This window comes from Dermochelys coriacea, chromosome 3 (assembly GCF_009764565.3).
Source record: "Dermochelys coriacea isolate rDerCor1 chromosome 3, rDerCor1.pri.v4, whole genome shotgun sequence".
NCBI classification, from domain to species: Eukaryota; Metazoa; Chordata; order Testudines; family Dermochelyidae; genus Dermochelys; species Dermochelys coriacea.
Window position 1 is genome coordinate 210,481,940 of NC_050070.1, and position 21,590 is coordinate 210,503,529.

General features: G+C 43.7%; 1 protein-coding gene across 3 annotated transcripts in view; it reads right to left on the minus strand.

Annotated features, from left to right (window-relative positions):
- The window catches only part of ACSS1 (acyl-CoA synthetase short chain family member 1), a 64,353-nt gene that overhangs the window by 17,849 nt on the left and 24,914 nt on the right, over nt 1-21,590 (minus strand). For all 3 annotated transcript variants that reach the window (XM_038395042.2, XM_043512195.1, XM_043512196.1), the window contains 6 exons: nt 14,566-14,765; nt 12,886-13,061; nt 6,037-6,189; nt 4,129-4,276; nt 2,907-3,044; nt 1,134-1,226 (listed from right to left, as the gene is read on the minus strand). In XM_038395042.2, coding sequence (XP_038250970.2) covers nt 1,134-1,226; nt 2,907-3,044; nt 4,129-4,276; nt 6,037-6,189; nt 12,886-13,061; nt 14,566-14,765 — 908 coding nt within the window. The remainder of the gene's footprint in view (nt 1-1,133; nt 1,227-2,906; nt 3,045-4,128; nt 4,277-6,036; nt 6,190-12,885; nt 13,062-14,565; nt 14,766-21,590) is intronic.

The following is a 21,590-nucleotide window of genomic DNA, read 5'->3' on the forward strand; positions in this document are numbered from 1 at the left end:
GGCTCACATGACTTGGGCTTGCAGGGCTGCTTCACTGGGGTATAGATGTTTCAGCTCAGGCTGGAGCCTGGGCTCTTGTACAAGAGGGAGAGTCCCAGAGCCTGGGCTCCATCCCAAATGCAAACGTCTACACCTCAACTAAAAACCCCCTTAGCCTGAGCCCCACAAGCCCGAGTCAGTTGGCACGGGCCAGCCACGAGTGTAGTTATACCCTCTGGGACTAGACATAGCCAATCCAGGCAACAGATTAACAGTGTGGGCCTGATTGTCACTCGCACTAAACCCACCTTGACCCACTCTGGTCATGTAAAGACACATAAGGAACAGATTTTATTTATATCCAAGTTAAGGCCCCTTTCCATTACTAGAGCATTACAAACTGGCCTTCGTGTAGCTGAGAGGCAAGCTGCACTTCATTAAGATGGGATGCACAAGAACCAGCCTAAGCAAATTGATGAATTACAGAAATGCACTCCTGCTTTCTGCGAGATGGCTCAGTGCAAAAGTCCCATTAAGTCGCAACATGGCCACCCTTCCTTCACTGTCAAATAAAGCTACTTCATTCACATGGGGAGGGCTGCAGACAGCTAACTGCAAAATAGCATAACTTCTCCCCACGTCCCTCCTGAAACAAAACAAAGCCATTTTAACTGTATTTTCCGATGAATTCTGGTAGTGAAACAAATACCCTTGGCTACACAGTTCTATTTTCCATAGAGAAACAGGATAAGCAAATACCTAGGCAGAGTCTGGGATTCAATGTTACAGTTTGCCATACATTACGTAGGTTTTCATGATAAAGAAAAGTTCAGTTTCAGTTCAGTTGTCAGAATAACTATTGTGTGGTTTCCACTTCAGACAGCAGCCTTTCACTTTCAACTGAACAATGAAAATTGTTTCCTGCTTCTAGAGCTGGTCCAAACTTTCAAATGTTCAAAATTTCAGTAAAAATGTTTCATGAAAAAACATTGCTGGGTTTCAGCCAGTTTAAAGAGCAGATCAAAGTTTGCTGAAAACTCGAAATGTTTCAGGGGAAAAAAATCTCCAAAAGGTGGCAAAGTTGTCACCACTTTCTCATCACTCCATGAGAATTCCCCGTGAAAATGTTTTCCCTCCCCATCAGTGCTTGTTACCTGTTTGCCACCAGGTGTCAACAAGAGTGCACCGGCTGTCTCCCACTACATTGTAGAACCATTGCCAAGCTTCATGGTTAATTGGTTCTCCCACTAAATCCAAAACAGTAAAGAAAGAAGGGTGAGTTCTGATGAAAGGATTTGTATGCAGTGTGCTTTCCCTTCCCTACATATAGGCTTGGAAGAATTAGATTTTATTGGTAAATGTCAGTATATGTCAATATCACCATAAACAGCAAACCATCCAAAAATATCTCCATCGATAATAAATGAAACGTACAGAGAAGCAAAGTAAGAAAAATGCTGCTTGAGAACTTATTACAGTTTGATTTAAGGATATTTGCTTTGCAGATTTTGACATGTGATTTTGACAATTTGTGTTTAACTTTCTAAATCTCAACGTCTGTCATTGAATAATTATTGTCTAATTCCCTCCTTAATTTCCCTCAACTATGAAAAAGTAAATTGATAAAAATTGAAAAAAAAGGCTTAAAACCCATAATTTTGTGCAACTTTGAAAATTTAAATAGATAAAAAAAATTTAAATGCTTAAAAATAATCAATATTCTCCATTGAAATTATTTTAAAAAAAAAGGAAAATCGATTTCTGCCAAGCCTAAATCCATTGCATGCCTGCAATGCCAGGCATTTCTGATCATGAATAATTTGTCTACACCTACTAACTACTGATAGCATTTTGCTGAGACATGAGAAGAAGCTTAAGGTGTTATATGATTAGGGCGCTACCAAATTCACAGTCCATTTTGGTCAATTTCATGATGATAGGATTTTAAAAATTATAAATTTCATGATTTCAGCTATTTAAATCTGAAATTTCACAGTGTTGTAACTGTAGGGGTCCTGACCCAAAAGAGGGCTGTTGGGGGGGGGGTCGCAAGATTATTGTAGGGGGCTCTCAGGGCTGCCAGAGAGTGGTGGCTACTGGCCAGGAGCCCAGCTGTGAAGGATGGGATGGGCTGGTATTGCCACCCTTACTTCTGTGTTGTTGCCTTCAGAGCTGGGCCCTCAGCCAGCAGCCGCCACTCTCTGGCCATCCAGCTCTGAAGGCAGCAGCACAGAAATAAGGGTGGCATGGTATGGTATTGCCACCCTCACTTCTGCACTGCTGCTGACGGGGAGCTGCCTTCAAAGCTGGGCACTTGGCCAGCAGCTGCTGCTCTCCTGCCACCCAGCTCTGAAGGCAGCGCAGAAGTGAGGGTGGCAAGCCACAACCCCCCCTACAATAACCTTGCAAATCCCCCACACCTCCTTTTTGGGTTGGGACCCCCAGTTTGAGAAACGCAGGTCTCCCCCCAGGAAATCTGTATAGTATAGGGTAAAAGTACACAAAAGATCAGATTTCATAGTCCGTGACACAGTTTTCATAGCTGTGAATTTGGTAGGACCCTAAATATGAACCTCACAATTTAAAACCTTCCTTTCCTAGGACTGGTGAAAAGCAAAAATGAATCTAAGGGAAGGTAAGTACTAACTGAAGGTAATTTTGGGGGTATTTAGAAAATCGAAACAATGCTCATGCAGGGGCTGTCTAAGCATCCCAAGCCTTAGAACTATTAATGTTCTATGATGTCACAAGCACAACTGAATTTCTTTGGCATCTTTTTCTGGAGAACGTTATTCTCATAAACGAATCTAGGAAATGGGGGATAATTCAAAGATATTTATTCAATTGCCCTGGCATTGGGCTCTTCATTTTTTCTACATAAATAGTAACTAAACAACTGTATGTGAAAGAACATCTATTCCTCTCACCTGATCCCAGGGTTTTTAAGGAAGATCTGTCATACTTCTTCACCCACTTATCTCCATACTTCAGCAGCAGGCGTACAGCAGTAGGTGCACCGTAAAACTGATTAATTTTTAACCTCTGTACAGTTTCCCAATAACGACCTGCAAAATCCCAAATATTCTTCTTTAGTCTGTCTGGTTACGGAACAAAGCTACTGTTACTAATGCTGAACACTAAAGTAAACACTAAGACAAAGCTCTACAGCAGCTATTTGCTGTAGCTATAGCAGGGGTGTCCAAACTTTTTGGCCCAAGGGCCACATCGGGATTGCGAAATGGTATGGAGGGCCTAGTAGGGAAGGCTGTGCCCCACCAAACAGCCTGGGCCCCACCCCCTATCCGCCCCCTCCCACTTCCAGCCCGGACTGCTCCCCTCAGAACCCCCAACCCATCCAGCTCCCCCTGCTCCTTGTCCCCTGACCGCCCCGTCCCGGGATCCCCTGCCCCTATTCAATGCCCCCCTGCTCCCTGTCCCCTGACTTCCCCGACCCCTATCCCCACCCCTGACAGGCCCTCCGGAAACCCCGTCCCCTGGCCGCCCCCTCCTGGGGACCCGTCCCTAACTGCCCCCCCAGACTCCACCCCCTATCCAACCCTCCCAGTCCCTGTCCCCCTCCGCCCCTCCCAGCACCCTCTGCCACCCTGGGACCCCATCCCCTATCCAACCCCCCCCCCGCTCCCTGTCTCCTGATCGCTTCCCCCCGAACCTCTGTCCCATCCAACCACTCCCTGTCTCCTGACTTTCCCCCGGGACCTCCTGCCCCTTATCCAATCCCCCCTCCCCCCACCCCCTTACCATGCCAGTGGCAGGACCGGTTTATTGGAAAGCCTGGGAGGTAGTGGGTGCGAGCCATGCTGCCCATGCAGCGGCCTTGCTGCGGGAGCGGGGGGACAGTAGGGGAGGAGCCAGGGGCTAGCCTCCCCAGCCGGGAGCTCAGGGGCCAGGCAGGATGGATGTGGCCCACAGACCATAGTTTGCCCACCTCTGATCTATAATATAATACTGATGGCACCTTTATTACCCTGGGTACATACACATTCCTGGTTTGTATGGTTACATCCTCAAAAGAAATGGGACTGGTGATAATAGGAAAGAGAATACATCTACTAAGATAGCCAGGTCACACTTGATAGGCTCCTAAACCATATACATGCTTAATTAAAACTGCGACCATCACACCCTCACCTGGGTCAGGATACAGTGGAGTGCTTTCAAACAGGACAGAGGTGCCTCCATTACAGAGTGGTCCATATACAACATAGCTATGTCCTGTGATCCAGCCAATATCAGCCACACAACCAAAAACATCACCTTGCTGGTAGTCAAACACATGCTGCAAAGATAAACAGTGACGCTGTTTTCGTAATGCTGAAAGCACTAATATATGCTGCACTGGATCAATTATTTCAACTCAGCCAGCAAAAAATCATTTAAAGCATATACACAAAGTAAGCATAAACAGACAGACGAGCTATAAATGCACAGAGGCAAGGCTGACCTAAGGATGGGAGGCTATACCACCACTCATACAAGGAGTGGGCCAAATCCTGTGGTTCTTAGTCCTTAAATCAGACCCACTGGTTTCAGTGGGAGTCTGCTGAGTCAAAATGAAGGACGTGATCCCGCACTGTGTAGGAGGCCACCTATGCCTGCACAGTGCCCCATCACTGCCAATGGACTCCTGAGCTCATGGCAGCTTGGTCCTCAGGATTTAACCAACTTTATACTTACAACATGTTCTGTTTGTTCCCAGTTTAATACCCTGGGTATTAATGAAGGAAACAAGGTATCCGTAGGAGACTTACTGTCGTTCAGCTTGCCCTAGGAACTCCTCACTCCATTCACTCACATATAGCCTTTCACATTATAGTTTAGATAAAAAGCATCTGGGGCTGATTATACTTCCTCAGCTATCATAAATCTAGGAAATCTACTTTCTTGCACCCAGCTGATGCATGTTACCAGAGCTGGAAAGTTACAGCTAGATTTACCTTTTAAATCAAAAAAACTGAGAGTACAACAAAAATCCAACACTCTACTCTGAAATCAAAACCAAAGGGTCATAGAAAGGAGTGGCAGGAAAGATCTCATCAGTCAGCCAGTCAATGTTCCTACCAGTGCTGGATTATTCCTACAGTACATTTTCTAGTGCTTGAAAGGCAGTACATTTAAGAGGAATGCATCTGTGTAGGAAGCAAGACGCTCTGAATGCCTAGAGCAAAGTTGGGAACCTTCTTCTTGGACTGAGAAGCAAACAGATTTGTACACCCCACCTTGCTGCTATTTGAAGAAAAAAAAAAAGCTGACCGGTGTGACTCCCCCGCACTGGAGAAAGGTTTAACAGCTCAGCCCATCGTCTCGAATGGATAATCCTCTAATGTTCTAAAATTCACCTTTGAGCTGAGATTAACCCAAAGACGAATATCTCAGAAAATTACAAGCGAGTGAGAGGCTGGGACTAGAATTGAAATCTCATCTAGAAACTTCAGTATAATCATATATGGATTTCGATTACACTTTTCAGGAGGGGATCTCAAAGCAGAAACTGTAAGAAGTTAAGCCTCACAACACCCCTTTGGGATGGTCTCATTAGCTCCATTTGGCTTAGGGGGAAATGAAGGTACAGTGAGGCTAATGGGCTTGCCCAGCACCACATCGCAAATCAGTGGCATAGGCAGAAATACTGAGTGTTAATACAATTTGTTTGCTCTTCAACAGACGAGCATCACAAAAGGAGGGCCCTTGTTCGGAATCCAGCACCTCTCTGCAATAAGAGTAATCAGTGCAGTACTGAAGTGCAAAATTAAACCAGTAAATGACCAATGAATTCAAAACGCTCAGGTGGAATCACTGCATCATTTGGATTCTTTACAACCCCGGGATCTGATTTTCCTAGTAGTGTACTTCCTGAAAGCAAATCAATACTGTTTAATTATTCATATGCTCTTGTGTACTTTTCAACTCGATTACACACAATTTGCCACATAATTTGCAAACACTAACAGGAGCAGCCTTATTAAACAAACAAATGTCCCACATCAATACTGATAAAGCACAAAAGTTCTTTTTCTGCAAGTAACACTGCTGAGGTACCTTGTGTGTCACAGCAGCATAAAGCAGATACCCAGCCTGAGTGTGAACAATCCCTTTAGGTTTTCCTGTGCTCCCAGAGGTGTAAAGCATGAACAGCATGTCTTCACTGTCCATGCTTTCAGGAGCACACACAGGAGCCTCCTTGGCCATCTCCTAAGACAAGAGAAGTAGCAAAAAAACACGTTAGCCTCACGCAACCAATCCTTTCATAACACTTCAGTGTTTCACCAGGGTCCTAGCTACGTATAGAAGAACTGTCATTTCTTCTGATGCCATCTTTTTCTGCAGAGAGACTGGCAAGAGCTGAGTATTTACGAAAAGAAAGGCATAGTAGTAGATGAAGAATGAGATAGCATGAGGACACAGCAGATGAAGAATGACCTGGCATGGATGCTCAAATGACAGGCACCATCTGTTCCCCTGACTCAGAAACAAATGTGTGCAGCACACCCCACCTAACCGTTCATGTGGAATGTATGCAGCATCCATTCTCTAGACCCACACTTCTGAGAGTCTCAGGTGTTACAGGGAACTGGATTAATAAAGCCATCTATAAAAACAGCAGGGACTCTCATAGGTTTCAAGACTTTGGGAGGATAAAAGTTGCAGGTAGAAAATAGAAGTGTGATTCCCATAATGAGCCACACTTTGCAAGAAAGGTCTTTAGGGGCCAAGTTCCATTAGGGGGTCTTCTTTTTCTAATTTACACTTCTCAGTCTAATTTTAAGTCACATTTAGGATTTCCCAATGCCCACCTCCATTTCCTGGCTAGAGAAGGAGCTGAGAGCCCCTGCTGATGATACATGGCATAGGCTTGACTTTTATTTTTTTAAAGAGAAAATCCATGTTTTATTTTTCCCTCTCCAAACAGAGACCCAGCTAACTCCCTAGTAAGAACCCTTTGCTGCCTACTGGATAATGTCACCCACAAGGCGCAGCTATCGGTAGAACTCCCAGCAGAGGGCCTTCAGGATGCTATGGGCTCAATTCTGACACATTCTAGATGATGACAAAAGAGAGTGAGGGGAAGTAAGAGCTCCTTATATTCCTACTCAAGTTACTGTGACCGTGGACCTGGCATGCAGGAGTATGTGGGGTTCCTGGCCTGCTTATTCCCTCCCTAGAACAAGTGACTGGACAGAGGGTGAAGGCTTAGCTTCTACCCTCACCCCTCAAGTGGGGGAGAGTAGCTGGCCCAATGGTGGGGAGGTAGCAATTTGTTGCTAATATAGGTCAGCAGTAAATCAATACCCCAGCTCACCTCCATATTCCAATTATGCCTCAGCAGGGGCATCTTAGTCACGGAGCCTCCTAGATGATGCTACTCCTGGGATGATGCGGTTTACATATCACTCCTTGCTCAGGCCTGGGCCTAGATTCAAAATACAGCCCCATGAGGCTGACTCCCTATTGCCTTCCACCCAGTAGTGTCGTTTACACCTGTGCAAAGTGGGTATGAAAACACTACCATTCTGCTTTAACAGTCTTACATCCACTGGGCCCAAGTGCAAGGCAGAGGGGAGTGGGCTCACTGTGCACATAGCAGCAGTTTATTTGAAGAGGAGGGATGATTTAATTTTCTTCTGTATAAATTGCTGGCATTCTTCTTCAGTAGTTATTTGTGGTCCACTATCAAACACCATCTTCCCAGGGATTATATATAATGCAAATAAATTCCTTAGTGATTTTTGTTAAGACTGTTGTGGATGCTGAAGTTACTTCTTACTGCTGCTGACCTATACAAGGAAAATTTATCTTTCTCAGGAAAATTAATAGGAAGGCACTGCCATACTCAAGTCAGCCATTTGCCCAGATGCACAGGTGCTAAGATTAGCGTCTTCATTACTATCACATGCAAACGCCACAGCCTTTCACTCAATCTTAATCAAATCCTGAACACAGAGCTAGCGTCTCACTTCAGCTACCATGTGACATGTCCCAGAGTGCTCTCTGTGCAGATCCTGTCGCATTCGTGCTCCATAGCATGGAGACATTAAGTAAACCACCTTGTTCAGGTGGGAGACTATCCTTTCTCACTAGTGTTCCAAAGCCGCCTCTGCCACAAAATTGGATTGGCCATTTATTGTACACCTACTCATTTGGGAGAGAACAGGGTCTTTCCAAGCCTCTTCAGCAGTATTTTCCAAGGACACAAAGCAGTTAATCAGTGTATGGACTAGAAAAAGCGTGCTTTTTTTCTGTGGAACTCTCCCGAAAATTCACATGCAAACCATTGTCATTACTAAGTCCTGCTGATTTCTGGCCTTCAGTATTGTAACAATAAATACATAAGATCAATGTCCAATGTTGCATGTTCAGTCATCCAATGTTGGTACAGCTAACTCAAGGGGTTGGGTACTGTAACTAAACAAAATTTTCAAACACAGTGATATTAGTGGAATTGTATTATAATAAAAGGTTCATTGTTATAAACAGAGATTCTTTTCTTATTTATATCTCCCATTGCTCCCTCTGGAACAGTGGTTCTCAACCATGGTTACGCGCGTACCCCTGGGGATATGCAGAGGTCTTCCGGGGGTACATCAACTCATCTAAATATGTGCCTAGTTTTACAACAGGCTACATAAAAAGCACTACTGAAGTCAGTACAAACTAACATTTCATACAATGACTTGTTTATACTGCTCTATATACTATACACTGAAATGTAACGACAATATTTATATTCCAGTTGATTTATTTTATAATTAAATGGCAAAAATGAGAAAGTAAGCAAATTTTCAGTGACATGTTTGTAATTTTATTTCTGATTTTGTAAGCACGTAGTTTTTAGGTGAGGTGAAACTTGGGGATACACAAGACAAATCACACTCCTGAAAGGGGTACAGTAGTCTGGAAAGGTTGAGTGACACTGTTCTACAACAGTGTGGTTCCACACTGCCAGCAGCATAGGGTTGTGCCTAATTGGGACAGTAAAGACCAGGCAGGGCGGGGACAAATCCTTTTTAATCTCTGTAAAGTGCCATGCAAAGTTAGAGCACTGTATAGGCCACAAATAAAGGGGGTGGGGGGAATGGGGACACTTTGCCAGGGTATGGTCCCAGGGAGGGACCCAGCCACAAGCCCATCACCATGAAAAATAAATTCAGACTAAAAACTGTGGACATTTGAATTTGACTAAATGTTATTTATACAATCTCCATGAGTATGTTTATCCCTATGCATCTATCTGTGTGGGATGGGATGGGGCCCAGGTTACAGGTGTGCCCTGGGCCCACTGCCATGTTGCTTGGGACCTGCTTTTATGTAAAAAAATGATTTAAAATATAATACATTAATTAATTAAAGACAACCCATCTTTTCTTGCCATCTTCAGCCATGTGCAATATCACAACTCCTATTCTTTATGGTGATACATTACAGACTCTGTGGAGTGCTGTGTATCATAATACCCCAAGGCATTCCTTGTTCTTGCTTTTGTTTTCATTTTTTGAAGTACCATCACACTCCTCTAACTATTTCCATGGCTTGTCACTCTGCAACAACTCACTTGAAGGCCTTAACATGGCTGAAAGATCTCCCAAAAAGGGTCGTAGAAATGTAGTAGACTTGAAGATGAGCATTCTTCAGAAAACATTTTTGAGCCTGGCTGCCAGGACTACAACTGCAACCCCTTCCTCAGGTGCATCAAGCCTGCGGCGCTAAGTATATTCCAGATACTCCACATGTGGCTGGAAAAACTGACAGGCAGCCTGCTTCCTGCAGACTCTGTACTGTTCTTGGGGAATAAGCACGTCCCTCAAGATTCTTTAGGCATCCGTCTGCCGAGATCCGTGTGACTAATTGCAAGTGCCCTTTAAACACTTTAAGGTGACCTGTGTTTACAAGCAAATATGCCTGAGAGCCTGCGTCTAGTTCCAGTCACTTCTAAGTATTTGACAAATCAATCTTACCCAAACAAGCGCCCAATAGGGTCAGAAATAAATTTTCCACATCCGGCAAATGACAGAGCTCATCATATCATGTATTTATTGTGACCTTTAGTCAATGCATATTCTGATGGTCATATACCCAACCCAGGCAAGACAAAGTCCCCACGTGCTCCACAGCAAGATGGACTTAAATTTTGCAGCACAACCAACTGGTATCTGTAGCACTCCAATGCAGCAGCACAGTTCAGTTCATATTTGGAGTAATATTAGTGAATTAAATATGAAAATGAATAATTTCGTCTGTGTCAGGATCTTGGGCAAAGGTAGGTAGGACCTTGAGAGCTGGGAACCAAAGCCAAGGGTCAGAGCCAGAGTCAGGAGTCAAGCTGAGGGTCAGAGTCAGGCTGAGGGTCAATCCCAGGCATCAGAGTCAGTGTTGAGGTTCCAGGGGTCGACTGGGAGTCAGAATCCAAGTCATAGCCAACATCAATCCCAGGAGCTCAGAAGCAGCAGCCATAGCAACCTCTGTGGACTGTGGGTCAGAGGGGGCAGCCAGGCTACAACTGCCACCAAGTGACAGTGTGGGGGTGTTGGTTGCCTGCAGGCTGGGGTTCAAATCCTGCTGATCCGTACAGTATCCCTGTGTCATTTATTTTAACATGGAGTTCAATTTCTCTCACACTGTCCCTGTATTTTCAATGTGTCTCAGATTTCTGTATTAAAAACACACAACTACACCGCAAAAAGGAGAAGCTGGAAGTTTTTGGCAACTACTAGAGAAAGGAATAGTTAGGGCTTTCGGTACCTTGGACCGCATGGAAGGCAGTTTGGGATTGTGGGATAAACATAGTAGCTGGATGTTTCTACTAAAATGATCAACAAGGAAAGACTTAACAACGATGATGATGTTGATATTAAGTTTCAGGATTAACTGATGCCTGGTTAGTTTACATCTCTCAGATCAATTGTTTCAGGTTATTTGCAGACTCCGGGAGACATCATTGCCCCAGTTTATACATGGTTCATGGACTAAGGTAGTTTCTGACCAACAAGGCAGGTTTATTCTGATTAGTGTTTATTATTAGCTGTACCTCCTATAACTGGAACATACTTGGCCCAGTACATGTATTTTCACTCCTGTGTTGTTTTTTAGTTGCAATGTAGTGATTTCCAGTGGCATAAGTGCCAAATAGTTTGTTTATTGCTTCTGACAAACTGACACAGCTACTCTGCATCAAGCTGCATGTACCCAGGTGTACCATCTAAAACATATTTTAATGGTCACTCCTTTCTCCCCCAGGCCATGTAGACTGTAAATATTCCCAAACATTCTCAGTAGAGATGGGACAATTACACTGTCCTTTCCATATATTAAGGCCTCTCCTGTGTCTTGTTTATTCCTGCAGCTCCATACAGTACTTCCAGTTTGGGGAGATAAATGACGTTCTACAGAGACGGACAGAACCATCCTGGCATGTCCAAACACAGCATGGTTATGACTGGAATAGTATCGATATATTCTGGAATTCCTGAAGCACTTTCTCCTTGATACTTAGCACTGTTGCAGGGAGAGAGGATTTGGGGTAATTTCCAAGCACCAGGCATTGCAGTCCACTGTGAATGGAATTCAAAGGGCCATCTTCTGAACTGATACAGCTGCGACATTTAAGGTTCCTGCCACACTGGGGAGAATCTGTTATAATCTGCTCTGGTTCCCTCAATGAAAGACATTGTTCTGGTCATTGCAATTAACCAGTACAGTCAGTAGACACCTGTTGTGTGTAAATGCAAGGCATTCTACAGGCAGCAGAAGCTCCAGAAACTGTAAGTAACACCATTTTGTTTAGAGTACTCCGGGTCTTAGCGCCCATATTAGGAGAAGGGTGCCGTAACCATTCCTCTGATCTGGGGGAGGCAGTTAAGACTAGAGCAATAGCGGGAGCCTTGGAGGAGGGATGTAAAATGTTAACCCGCCTTAACCATTAACCCCCAGGCCAGCCGACTGGCCAGCCCCAGGGGCCCCGCCCCAAACAGTCCTGGCTCTGGCTGGAGCAGCCCCAGCCCCAGCCACGCTGGCCGGATAAGCCCCAGCCACACCAGCTGGCCCTTTAATCGGTTAACCATTTAAACAAAATATTTCTTAATCATTTTAACAGTGAACTTTTTAAACAGCGTTTACATTCCTACCTTGGAGCAAGCAAAATTGCTGACTGAGGATTGAGGGTACACATCTACAGCGGATAAAAGCCCAATGGCATAGCCGCGGCTGGCTTGGGTCAGCTGACTTGGGCTCACAGGGCTCAGGCTGCAGGGCTAAAAACTGCTGTGTAGACATTTGGGTTCGGACTGAAGCTGAGCTCTGGGACCCTCCAGCCATAGTCCAAATTCTACACAGCAATTTTTCAGCCCCAGAGCCCAAGCCGCACGAGCCCGAGTCAGCTGATCCAGGCCAGCCATGGGTTTTTTATCCCTGGGTAGACATACCCTTTGCTACATGTGTCAGAGAAGACAGACTGAAGCCAGCAGTCTGCATTTGTAGAAACCAGATCAAAGAAAAAAAAGTTGAGGTTTAAAATACTAAAAGGAGAGAAAAGAAAATACGTAACTGCTTCAAATTCTTTTAATCTACCACATTTATAAAATGAGAATACACAGACCATAGAGATATTCCTCGTCAGCATAATGCACAGAGACTACATAGCAACAAAGGCCAATATAAAATAGTCTGGGTTATTTACAAGTGTGTCCGTTCTAGATTAAGCTGATTGTACTTTCTCCTTAGCTCCGCTAGTAGTGCCCTTACATAGTCATTTTAATAACACAGCTTCTAGCCCTGCCTCTGACTTTCCCTGAAAATGTGTTTGGTAATTGGCGTGGGGACCTGCTGAGATATAAACCATCACACACTGTAGGAAATACCTAGATAAAAGGGCGACATTTAACAAAGTCAACGTACTTCTTCAAGAGGAACGTCACGATTACCCATGTGTACTTTGTTGTCTGTTCTCTGAGCCACAAAGACATGCTTGACACTTGGACAATTCTTTACAGCTTCATCCACAGTCTTCTTCAGCTCTACAACTCGTCCTCCCCTGATTCCCTGGTTGTAGGTAATGACAGCTTTGCAGCCAGCTAACAAGAGAGATTTTACAGACCTTTCAGTTTGTTTTTCACTACCTTCACCCTGTGTCACGCATAGGGATATTAAGTCACACATTACAATGGTGCGGCTACTCAGAAATTCTATCAGACAACAGCCAACATCATTGACAAACACTCCTTGTAATCCTGATACACTGAAGGCAAGATAGCTTTTGCAATCTCCGAGGTAGAGGAAGAGAATTAGAGCCTGATCCAAAGCCTACTAAAATCAATGAGCATTTTCACTGATTTTAATGGGAATTGATCAGGTCCCTTAATGAGTAAACACCATCTTCTTCCACACAATTCTCATATCTTTTCTATGGAGTAGATAATTTTTTCACTTCAAGGTCCAAGAGACACAGACAAGGTTTTCATCTCAAGGCCAAAAGACCAAAAACATCAAGACACTTGATCACGGCCTTGAATAGGCCAAGAGACTACTTACACTTGATCTTAGCTCATTTCAGCCCCTTCAAATCTTCCATTCAACCCCAATTCCAAGCAAATTCAGTGTCCTTTGGGGGTTTTTTTTTGTTTTTTGTTTTTTTTTAAAAGATGGCAGTGGATTTCTAGCACCCAGTTAGCTCATGTGGAGTTTTCAGGATTTCTGGATTTTCCTGGGAGCCACATCACAACTGTACCACTTCAACATAGCACTTTAAATTGCAACACACATTTCATGCTATGTTATTTATGTAGCAGATATATAGCTGTATAATAAAGGAATGTTTACCCATAACCCCTACACTCGTTACCAGAGATAAGACAAAACCTTTACTTGCCCCGCCTAGATTATCTTCCGTTCAAAATACTCCGAGACTTAATTCCTCATGCTAGCCATAGAGAAAGATGATTTTTTAAAAGATGTATTTGTAATCATCATAGCACCTAATGTTTTGTATTAAACCTCTGCCTTTTGATACTTTGTTTCTGTGTTGTCTATCATTGGTTTATTGAATTATATTATAAACTCTTCAGGGTAGCAACTGTCGATATATGCTTGTACCATGATTATAACACAATGGGGCCCTGATCTTTAATTGGAGTCATTAGGCACTTCAGAAATACAGATAAATAATTATATGCTACAGAGTTAGCACTTCACAAGAATGCACTAGGATATTGTCACTTCACTGTAAGAGAACATAACCAGCTCCCCTTCCCCGCAAGAGGTCTCAGTTTTCCCTATGGTTTAAACATTATTTGACAGCCATTTAAAATTGATTGAATGTTACAGTGATTTTAAAAGCTTATTAACCCACAGCCGTTCACGACAATCAGGAACATAGAGAGTCAACGCAGTGATAGTACTCTGATGCTTCTGCTAAGGAGAGAACTGAACTGCCCATCAAGAGGAGAATAAGCCAACCATATTCTGGGTGTGCCTTTCTTTGAAAGCTGAATGTTGAATCTGGATCAAAGGATCAATCCTTTGATCCAAGGAGCAAAGCGCTTTCCTAATATGCTTGTTCATCATTTTAAAACTACTTACAATCAATGATCCTCCCAGCTAAAGATTCTGCACTGAATCCAGCAAAGACCACTGTATGAACAGCACCAATTCTGGCACAAGCCAACATGGCAGCCACAGCCAGTGGAGTCGCAGGCATATAGATTGCAACCCTGTCTCCTTTTTGTACTCCATATTTCTTCAGTGTGTTGGCAAGACGGCAGGTCATGTCCAGAAGTTCCCTGCAGCATAGAAAGAGAGTTTCTTGTCATTTTCACCTGCAAGCTGCTTTATATTCATTTACTCCTAATTAAAGGTTTAGGTCTACAAACGTAGGAAGCTGAACCCAGAGGGTCAAGATGGGCAACTGCTCATCCATCCTCAAAGCTCTTATCTGTATAGTCCCACAAGGTTCAATCTTCTCCCCCATACTTTCCAACTTCTCTGGGGATGGCTATACCACCCGGGAAGATGTGATTGTATCATGGGTAGGCATACCTAAGCTAACTTTATATCTAGCTAGCCCAGGTAATAATAGTCACAAAGGTGGTGGCGTGAACTTCAGCAGAGGCTAGCAACCCCACTGAGTAGGTACCCAGGGTCCCTAGCTGGCTTGTACTCGGGCAACCAGCCTGTGCTGAAGCCTATGCTGTCTTCGCTGCTATTATTACCTGTGCTATGAGAATCAACACTAGGAGAGGTGTGCCTACCTGTGCTACAGTCACCTTCACTTGCAGTGTAGACATACCCTATGTGAGGCCGTTGGGGAGCTGGTGAGACAGCACAGGCTGAAGTGCCAGCAGTTCTCAGTCTATGCCCAGATCTGTATCTCCTTTATATCTGATGTAAACAGTGCAATCTCCCAGCTTTCTCAGCTCCTAGCCAAAATCAACACTTGCACGTAACCAATGCAGCACTCAGAAGAGAAACTGAGGAGACAGTCACAAAATAATGAAGAGGAGGATATACATAGATATGTGGAGGCAAGAAATGGATTGGTCTTGTGGTCACAGGGTTCATACGGACACAGATTCTCTTAAATGATAGGGTAACATATTTAGACTTACAGATTTTAAGGCCAGAGGGGACCATCATGATCATCTAGTCTGATCTCCTGTACATCAGGCTACTAGATTTTTAATCAAGGTAATATGTTTTTATATGAATTTTGGTTTATGCCAGTTCACTGTTCCAAGCTGCCCACTCATTCCTCAATCCAATTCACCATCTGGGTAAGATAATGATTTAAAAAAAAAAACAGTGGTTTGCCAAGCAGCTAAATTTAGTCCCCACTAACATCTGCTATTCTCACAAACACCTTCCGTTTTCTGCAGAGGCAGAACACCTGGCCATGTGACTTAGGAGAGACACTCCCAGAATAAGCTGCCTGGTCTCCAACATTTCAGGCTGCCTCCATCTCTCTAGAGAGTGCACAGCAGCCCTTCAATGAATTTTACAGGACATGCTTTCATGAGAGAGAGCATTATTATATGCTGTCTTTAATCCAGATGGGCATCTGAATTGGTGATAAAGTCAATGGGAGCTGCATATGCAGATCAAGTATACGGTCCTAAGCATCCAAACTGCATTAAGAGACAACAGAATGTGTGTACTTTTCAAAATCACCTCAGGGGAGCAGAGACTTAATTGCGACAAAAACAAAAGTAGAAACTCCTCTGTCTGTATAAGGTAGCATACTGAAAAAGTGGACAGGTTTCAGAGTAGCAGCCGTGTTAGTCTGTATTCGCAAAAAGAAAAGGAGTACTTGTGGCACCTTAGAGACTAACACATTTATTAGAGCATAAGCTTTCGAGAGCTACAGCTCACGAAAGCTTATGTTCTAATAAATTTGTTAGTCTCTAAGGTGCCACAAGTACTCCTTTTCTTTTTGAAAAAGTGGAGACACTTCAGAAAAGAGCCATGAGAATGATTAAAGGATTAGAGAACACGCCTATAGTGACAGAATCAAAGAGCTCAATCTGTTTATTTTAACAAAGAGAAGATTAAGGGATGACTTGATTGCCATCTATATGGAGCTAAATGGGGAACAAATATTGAATAATGGGCTCTTCAATCTACCAGAGAAAGGTCTAACATAATTCACTGGCTGGAAGTTGAAGCTAGACAAATTCAGAGTGGAAATAAGGAGTAAATTTTTAATGGTGAGAGTAATTAACCATCGCTGTCAATTTTTAAACAAGACTGGATGATTTTTTTCTAAAAGATCTGCTCTAGTGATTGTTTTGGTGCAGTCCTCTGGCCTTTGTTATATAAGAGGTGAGACTAGATGATCACAATGGTCCCTTCTGGCCTTTGAATATATGAATGAACCTATGAATAACATCAGTGGAACAATGTAGGTGGCAGCAGAATGGACGGTAATGTGTCTTTGCGTTTTGCCAGGTTGCCTACGCAATGCAGCAATTGCAGCAGCTGCAAGCCTATTACTATACTTGTCTCTTCAAGTATGGCCCGATTTTCAGCGCTGCTGAGCGGCACAGCTCTCATTGACTTCAGTGGAAGCTCTGGCTGCTCAAAACCTCTGAAAATCAGGCCATAAATTCACTTAAACAAAAAAACTTTGGAATCTTGGAGCAGAACTGCAGTAACTACTTGATGTTTCAGAAATGTCTCAGCTGCAAGGATAAACACTGCATTTATTTTACATGTATGAGAGTAGAGGCAGAGTGAAATATAACCCTGAGAGACTAGTCTGAACAGTATATTTTACAAGAATGTGATCAACAACTGGGTCATGCTCCTTACAATGTATAATTTTTTTATGGTATGACATTATTTGGAATGGTGGTACAGGGGGTCATTGTCACAAGAACAAAACCACAATCCAGTTCCTTGTAGAAAGAAACCCAAAAGCACTGAATAAGAACAAATGCACTATTCACACTGCCTGTCCATGTGACGCATTGGGTTAATGGCAGAAATGGTCCTCTGACAAACAAAAAAGACGGCACTGTGCGCTTCGCAGATTGCAATTTCTAGTACATTTCCTTCAGCATCTGTACTGTGGAGAACAGACCAGAACAGCCACACCTTGGGGCAAGGTGTTGTCATGGTTCACAAACAGAACAGGTCTCAGCATGGTTTAGTGCTTGGATTGAAGAACTCCAAGAGCAACCCAGATTACTCCAGGATGTGGTATTGGTAAAGGAGTTAGCATGAGCCAAGTAGCCAGAGGGCTAGGGAAAGCTCTGGGGCCCCCTGAAGGCAGCAGGGGCTTTGAGCAGCTGAAACCCAGGAAACGACAGCCCTGGGGCATGGCAGGGAGATCACATGTGAGGAAAACTCTCTCCTAGGTTCTGAAATTCACTGGATCTTGGTGTCTGTGAGTGTAAAAGATCTTATCTCCCTAGCACCACACTGGTACACTGGGGTTAGTGCTGACTCAGACAGGAAAGAACCTGCTAGTAACTCACCCACCCCCGTCTCTGCAGCACAGCGCCCCCTACTACCACATTGGGTCCAGGGGTGGCTTCAGTATCTGTTTTTTGACAGAAGCTCAAGATATTTTGCATCCAACCATTAAAAAGAAAAACTGACTCTGTCCTACTCTCCCTTGCCACTCTTCCACTCATCAGTAAAAACTAACTCACTCTTGTCTACACAGACTACACCTCATTATGAATTAATGTGGACAAGCCACACAACCTTGCTAAGGGTAGGTCTATATTACCCTGGAGACTATGCCAGCCCAGCCCAGCCCAGGAGTGCAGATGCAGCCTACACCAACAGAAGGGGTGTTTTTATCGATGTAGGAACACCACCTCCCCAAATGACGTAACTACACTGACAGAAGCAGTCTTCTGCAGACATAGCTGCATCTACACTGGGGGCTATATTAGCACGGCTATGATGCATGTCAGTTTTTCACACCCCTGACTGACACAGGTATGCCCATATAACTTTCAAGTGCAGACCAAGCCTCAGCCATGCACAGCACTCCTGGTAGCACAACATTTCTAGCACCATGTGGAATGTATATAGCTAATGGGAGCATTAGAAGAGGAATCCTGTGAGATTGGAAATAGCTTGGTCCCCTTATATTTTAAGATAACTCTATCTGCATGGGAAGGAGGTGAATGGGATGCAGACGCACAGAGGGAAAAGGGGAAGACAGAATAATAATCGGTGGTCATTAAAAATCCCATGAGATTTTTTCCAAGAAACAAGAAAATTAGCCTCAAATCCAAAATGGGCAATTGCGTTCTGTACTCCTAGATCCCCCTCCCCCCACCCAGCAAATTCATTCCCAGCTAAATACATGAGCACTCTGATCAGTCATTCATTAACTCTATATGGGGAGACACCTTCAAATTCTTGATCCCAGCCTTGTCCCCCAGAAATGTACGTCTTGTTCAGTAGTATGCTGGACAGGACAAGCTCACAGCAAGTCCCTCATTTCATCAAAGGAAAATGCTACATGCACCACCCTTGTTATTCCAAATGGAGTTTCCCACACTAGTCCAAACACGCTGGTTAAGATAAAACAATAAGATAAGTTAATTAACTACAGAAAGATAGATTTTAAGCGATTACAAGTGATGACACATACAAGTCAGAACTGGTTTCAAAAGAAAATAAAAGAGTAAAATGTAGCTAATACTTAACTTAACAAGCTATGTGAATTTAAAAGCGAAGGTTTTATCTCACCATATGCTGCAATAAATTTCACAAGCTGGGTCTCCTTTCTGCCTGGGACCTCTCCCCCTTAGTTCAGTTCTTTGACAGTCGTTGATGTCATGAGCAGAGATGAAGGAGGAGAGAGGTCATTTGTGTTGTGTGTGTCCTCCATTCTTATACCCTTCCCCGCACCTTAAGAATTACCCCTCCCCACACTGGGGTGCAAGCAACAAGTAGTCTTTTGTGGATATGAGGGTTGAACTGTCCCTGTGATTAAATGTAAATTACTTATTCATATCTTCCTGTTCCTGAAGAATGGCAGCTTAAGCAAGTGATAGCTCTTTAACACCTGGCTGGGGTGTCATTGTGTCTTTGTCTCTGAAAAACTGGTTTGGGCCTGCTTTTCTTAACATTGGAGCATGTTATAACAATGCTACACAGCAGAATCTCATAACTTTACATACAATGTTGATACATGTATTTTACCAGGATAATAATGTTCAGCAGATTATGAATTTTCAAATGATATCTCACAAGGCATGCTTTGTACAAAAATATATCCTAGTCTTGTAAAAGTGGTCAACATAATAGTATAGACCAGCAGATGTGGGGTAATCTGCCCCTTACATTAGGTCTCATCCTGATCTCTAATAGCTAGAGACTGCTAATAGCAGCTGGCTTAAATCTGAAAGCACAACGTTTAATATCCCTTCCAAAATTTTCATTAGCAATAAGTTTTCTAACTCAGAATATTCTTGTTATCCATATAAATGTCCAACTTTTTTCCCCTTAATCTTGCTATGTTCTTACTAAGCCTCATTGACTTCCTGTGCAATGAGCACCCATATTCTTTTTACTTCTTGTTCTAAAATGTCACATAATGGGAATAAATAGCCCTATCTATAGTTCACTTTATGATGCTCTATGCCAGTGGTCCCCAACCAGTCGATCCCGATTGACTGGTCAATCCTGGGAACTCTCCCAGTCGATTGTGGTCTCCGGTGATGTTGCTGGGATGCCGCTAAGGCGGGTTCCCTGCCTGCCACGCCCCACGCCGCTCCTAGAAGCAGCCAGCATGGCCCCATGAGGAGGGGCAGGGGTCTCAGCACGCTGCTTCTGCCTGCAAGCACTGCCCCCGCAGCTCCCATTGGCCAGGAATGGGGAACCGTAAGGGGGCGGGATGGAGTGAGCAAGACGTGGCCTTGGGGAAGGAGCAGGGTAGATTCTGGGTTGTCCTTAAATTCAAAAAGTGATCTTGGGCGTAAAAAGGTTGGAGACCACTGCTCTGTGCAGAAAGGCCCCATAGAAATGAGCGCTATATAGGCATACAGACAGTGCTGTGTGCAGGTGTGCCCATGTGGACACAGAATGCAACCAGTGTGCAGTTTGTTTATTCAGATAATTTGGTTTCAGAGTCCTTGTTTCAATGCAATTTTTAAACAAACACAACCATCAGGACTCATGGCACAAATTACTGTTACTCTAACACTAAGTCAAAATGTCACATCAGGCTTCCAGGTACAGTTCAGATCTTCTTTAACACATGAGAGCTATAATATATCAAACATAAAACGTAGCAAGACAAACAGAAATTGTTTTTGCTGATCAGCTGGGCTGTATAGGAGGAAATGAGCCTCAAGCAGATGGTTATGAGCAAGCAGGATGACAACCACTTAACCACATTGGAAAATGAGAATAAAAATATATCTATGCTTATTACAAAAAGAAAAGGAGTACTTGTGGCACCTTAGAAACTATTAGCTCCCATTAGCTATATGTCACGGCTAACCTGGTGGCTGAACTTTGTGACTTTGTCCTCACCCATAACTATTTCACGTTTGGGGACAATGTATACCTTCAAATCAGCGGCACTGCGATGGGTACCCGCATGGCCCCACCGTATGCCAACGTTTTTATGGCTGACTTAGAACAATGCTTCCTCAGCTCTCGTCCCCTAATGCCCCCTCTCTACTTGCGCTACATTGATGACATCTTCATCATCTGGACCCATGGAAAAGAATCTCTTCGGAATTCCACCATGATTTCAACAATTTCCATCCCACCATCAACTTCAGCCTGGACCAGTCCACACAAGAGATCCACTTCTTGGACACTACGGTGCTAATAAGCGATGGTCACAAACACCACCCTATATCGGAAACCTACTGACTGCTATTCCTACCTACATGCCTCCAGCTTTCACCCAGATCACACCACACGATCCATTGTCTACAGCCAAGCTCTACGATATAACCGCATTTTCTCCAACCCCTCAGACAGAGACAAACACCTACAAGATCTCTATCATGCATTCTTACAACTACAATATCCACCTGCTGAAGTGAAGAAACAGATTGACAGAGCCAGAAGAGTACCCAGAAGTCACCTACTACAGGACAGGCCCAACAAAGAAAATAACAGAACGCCAC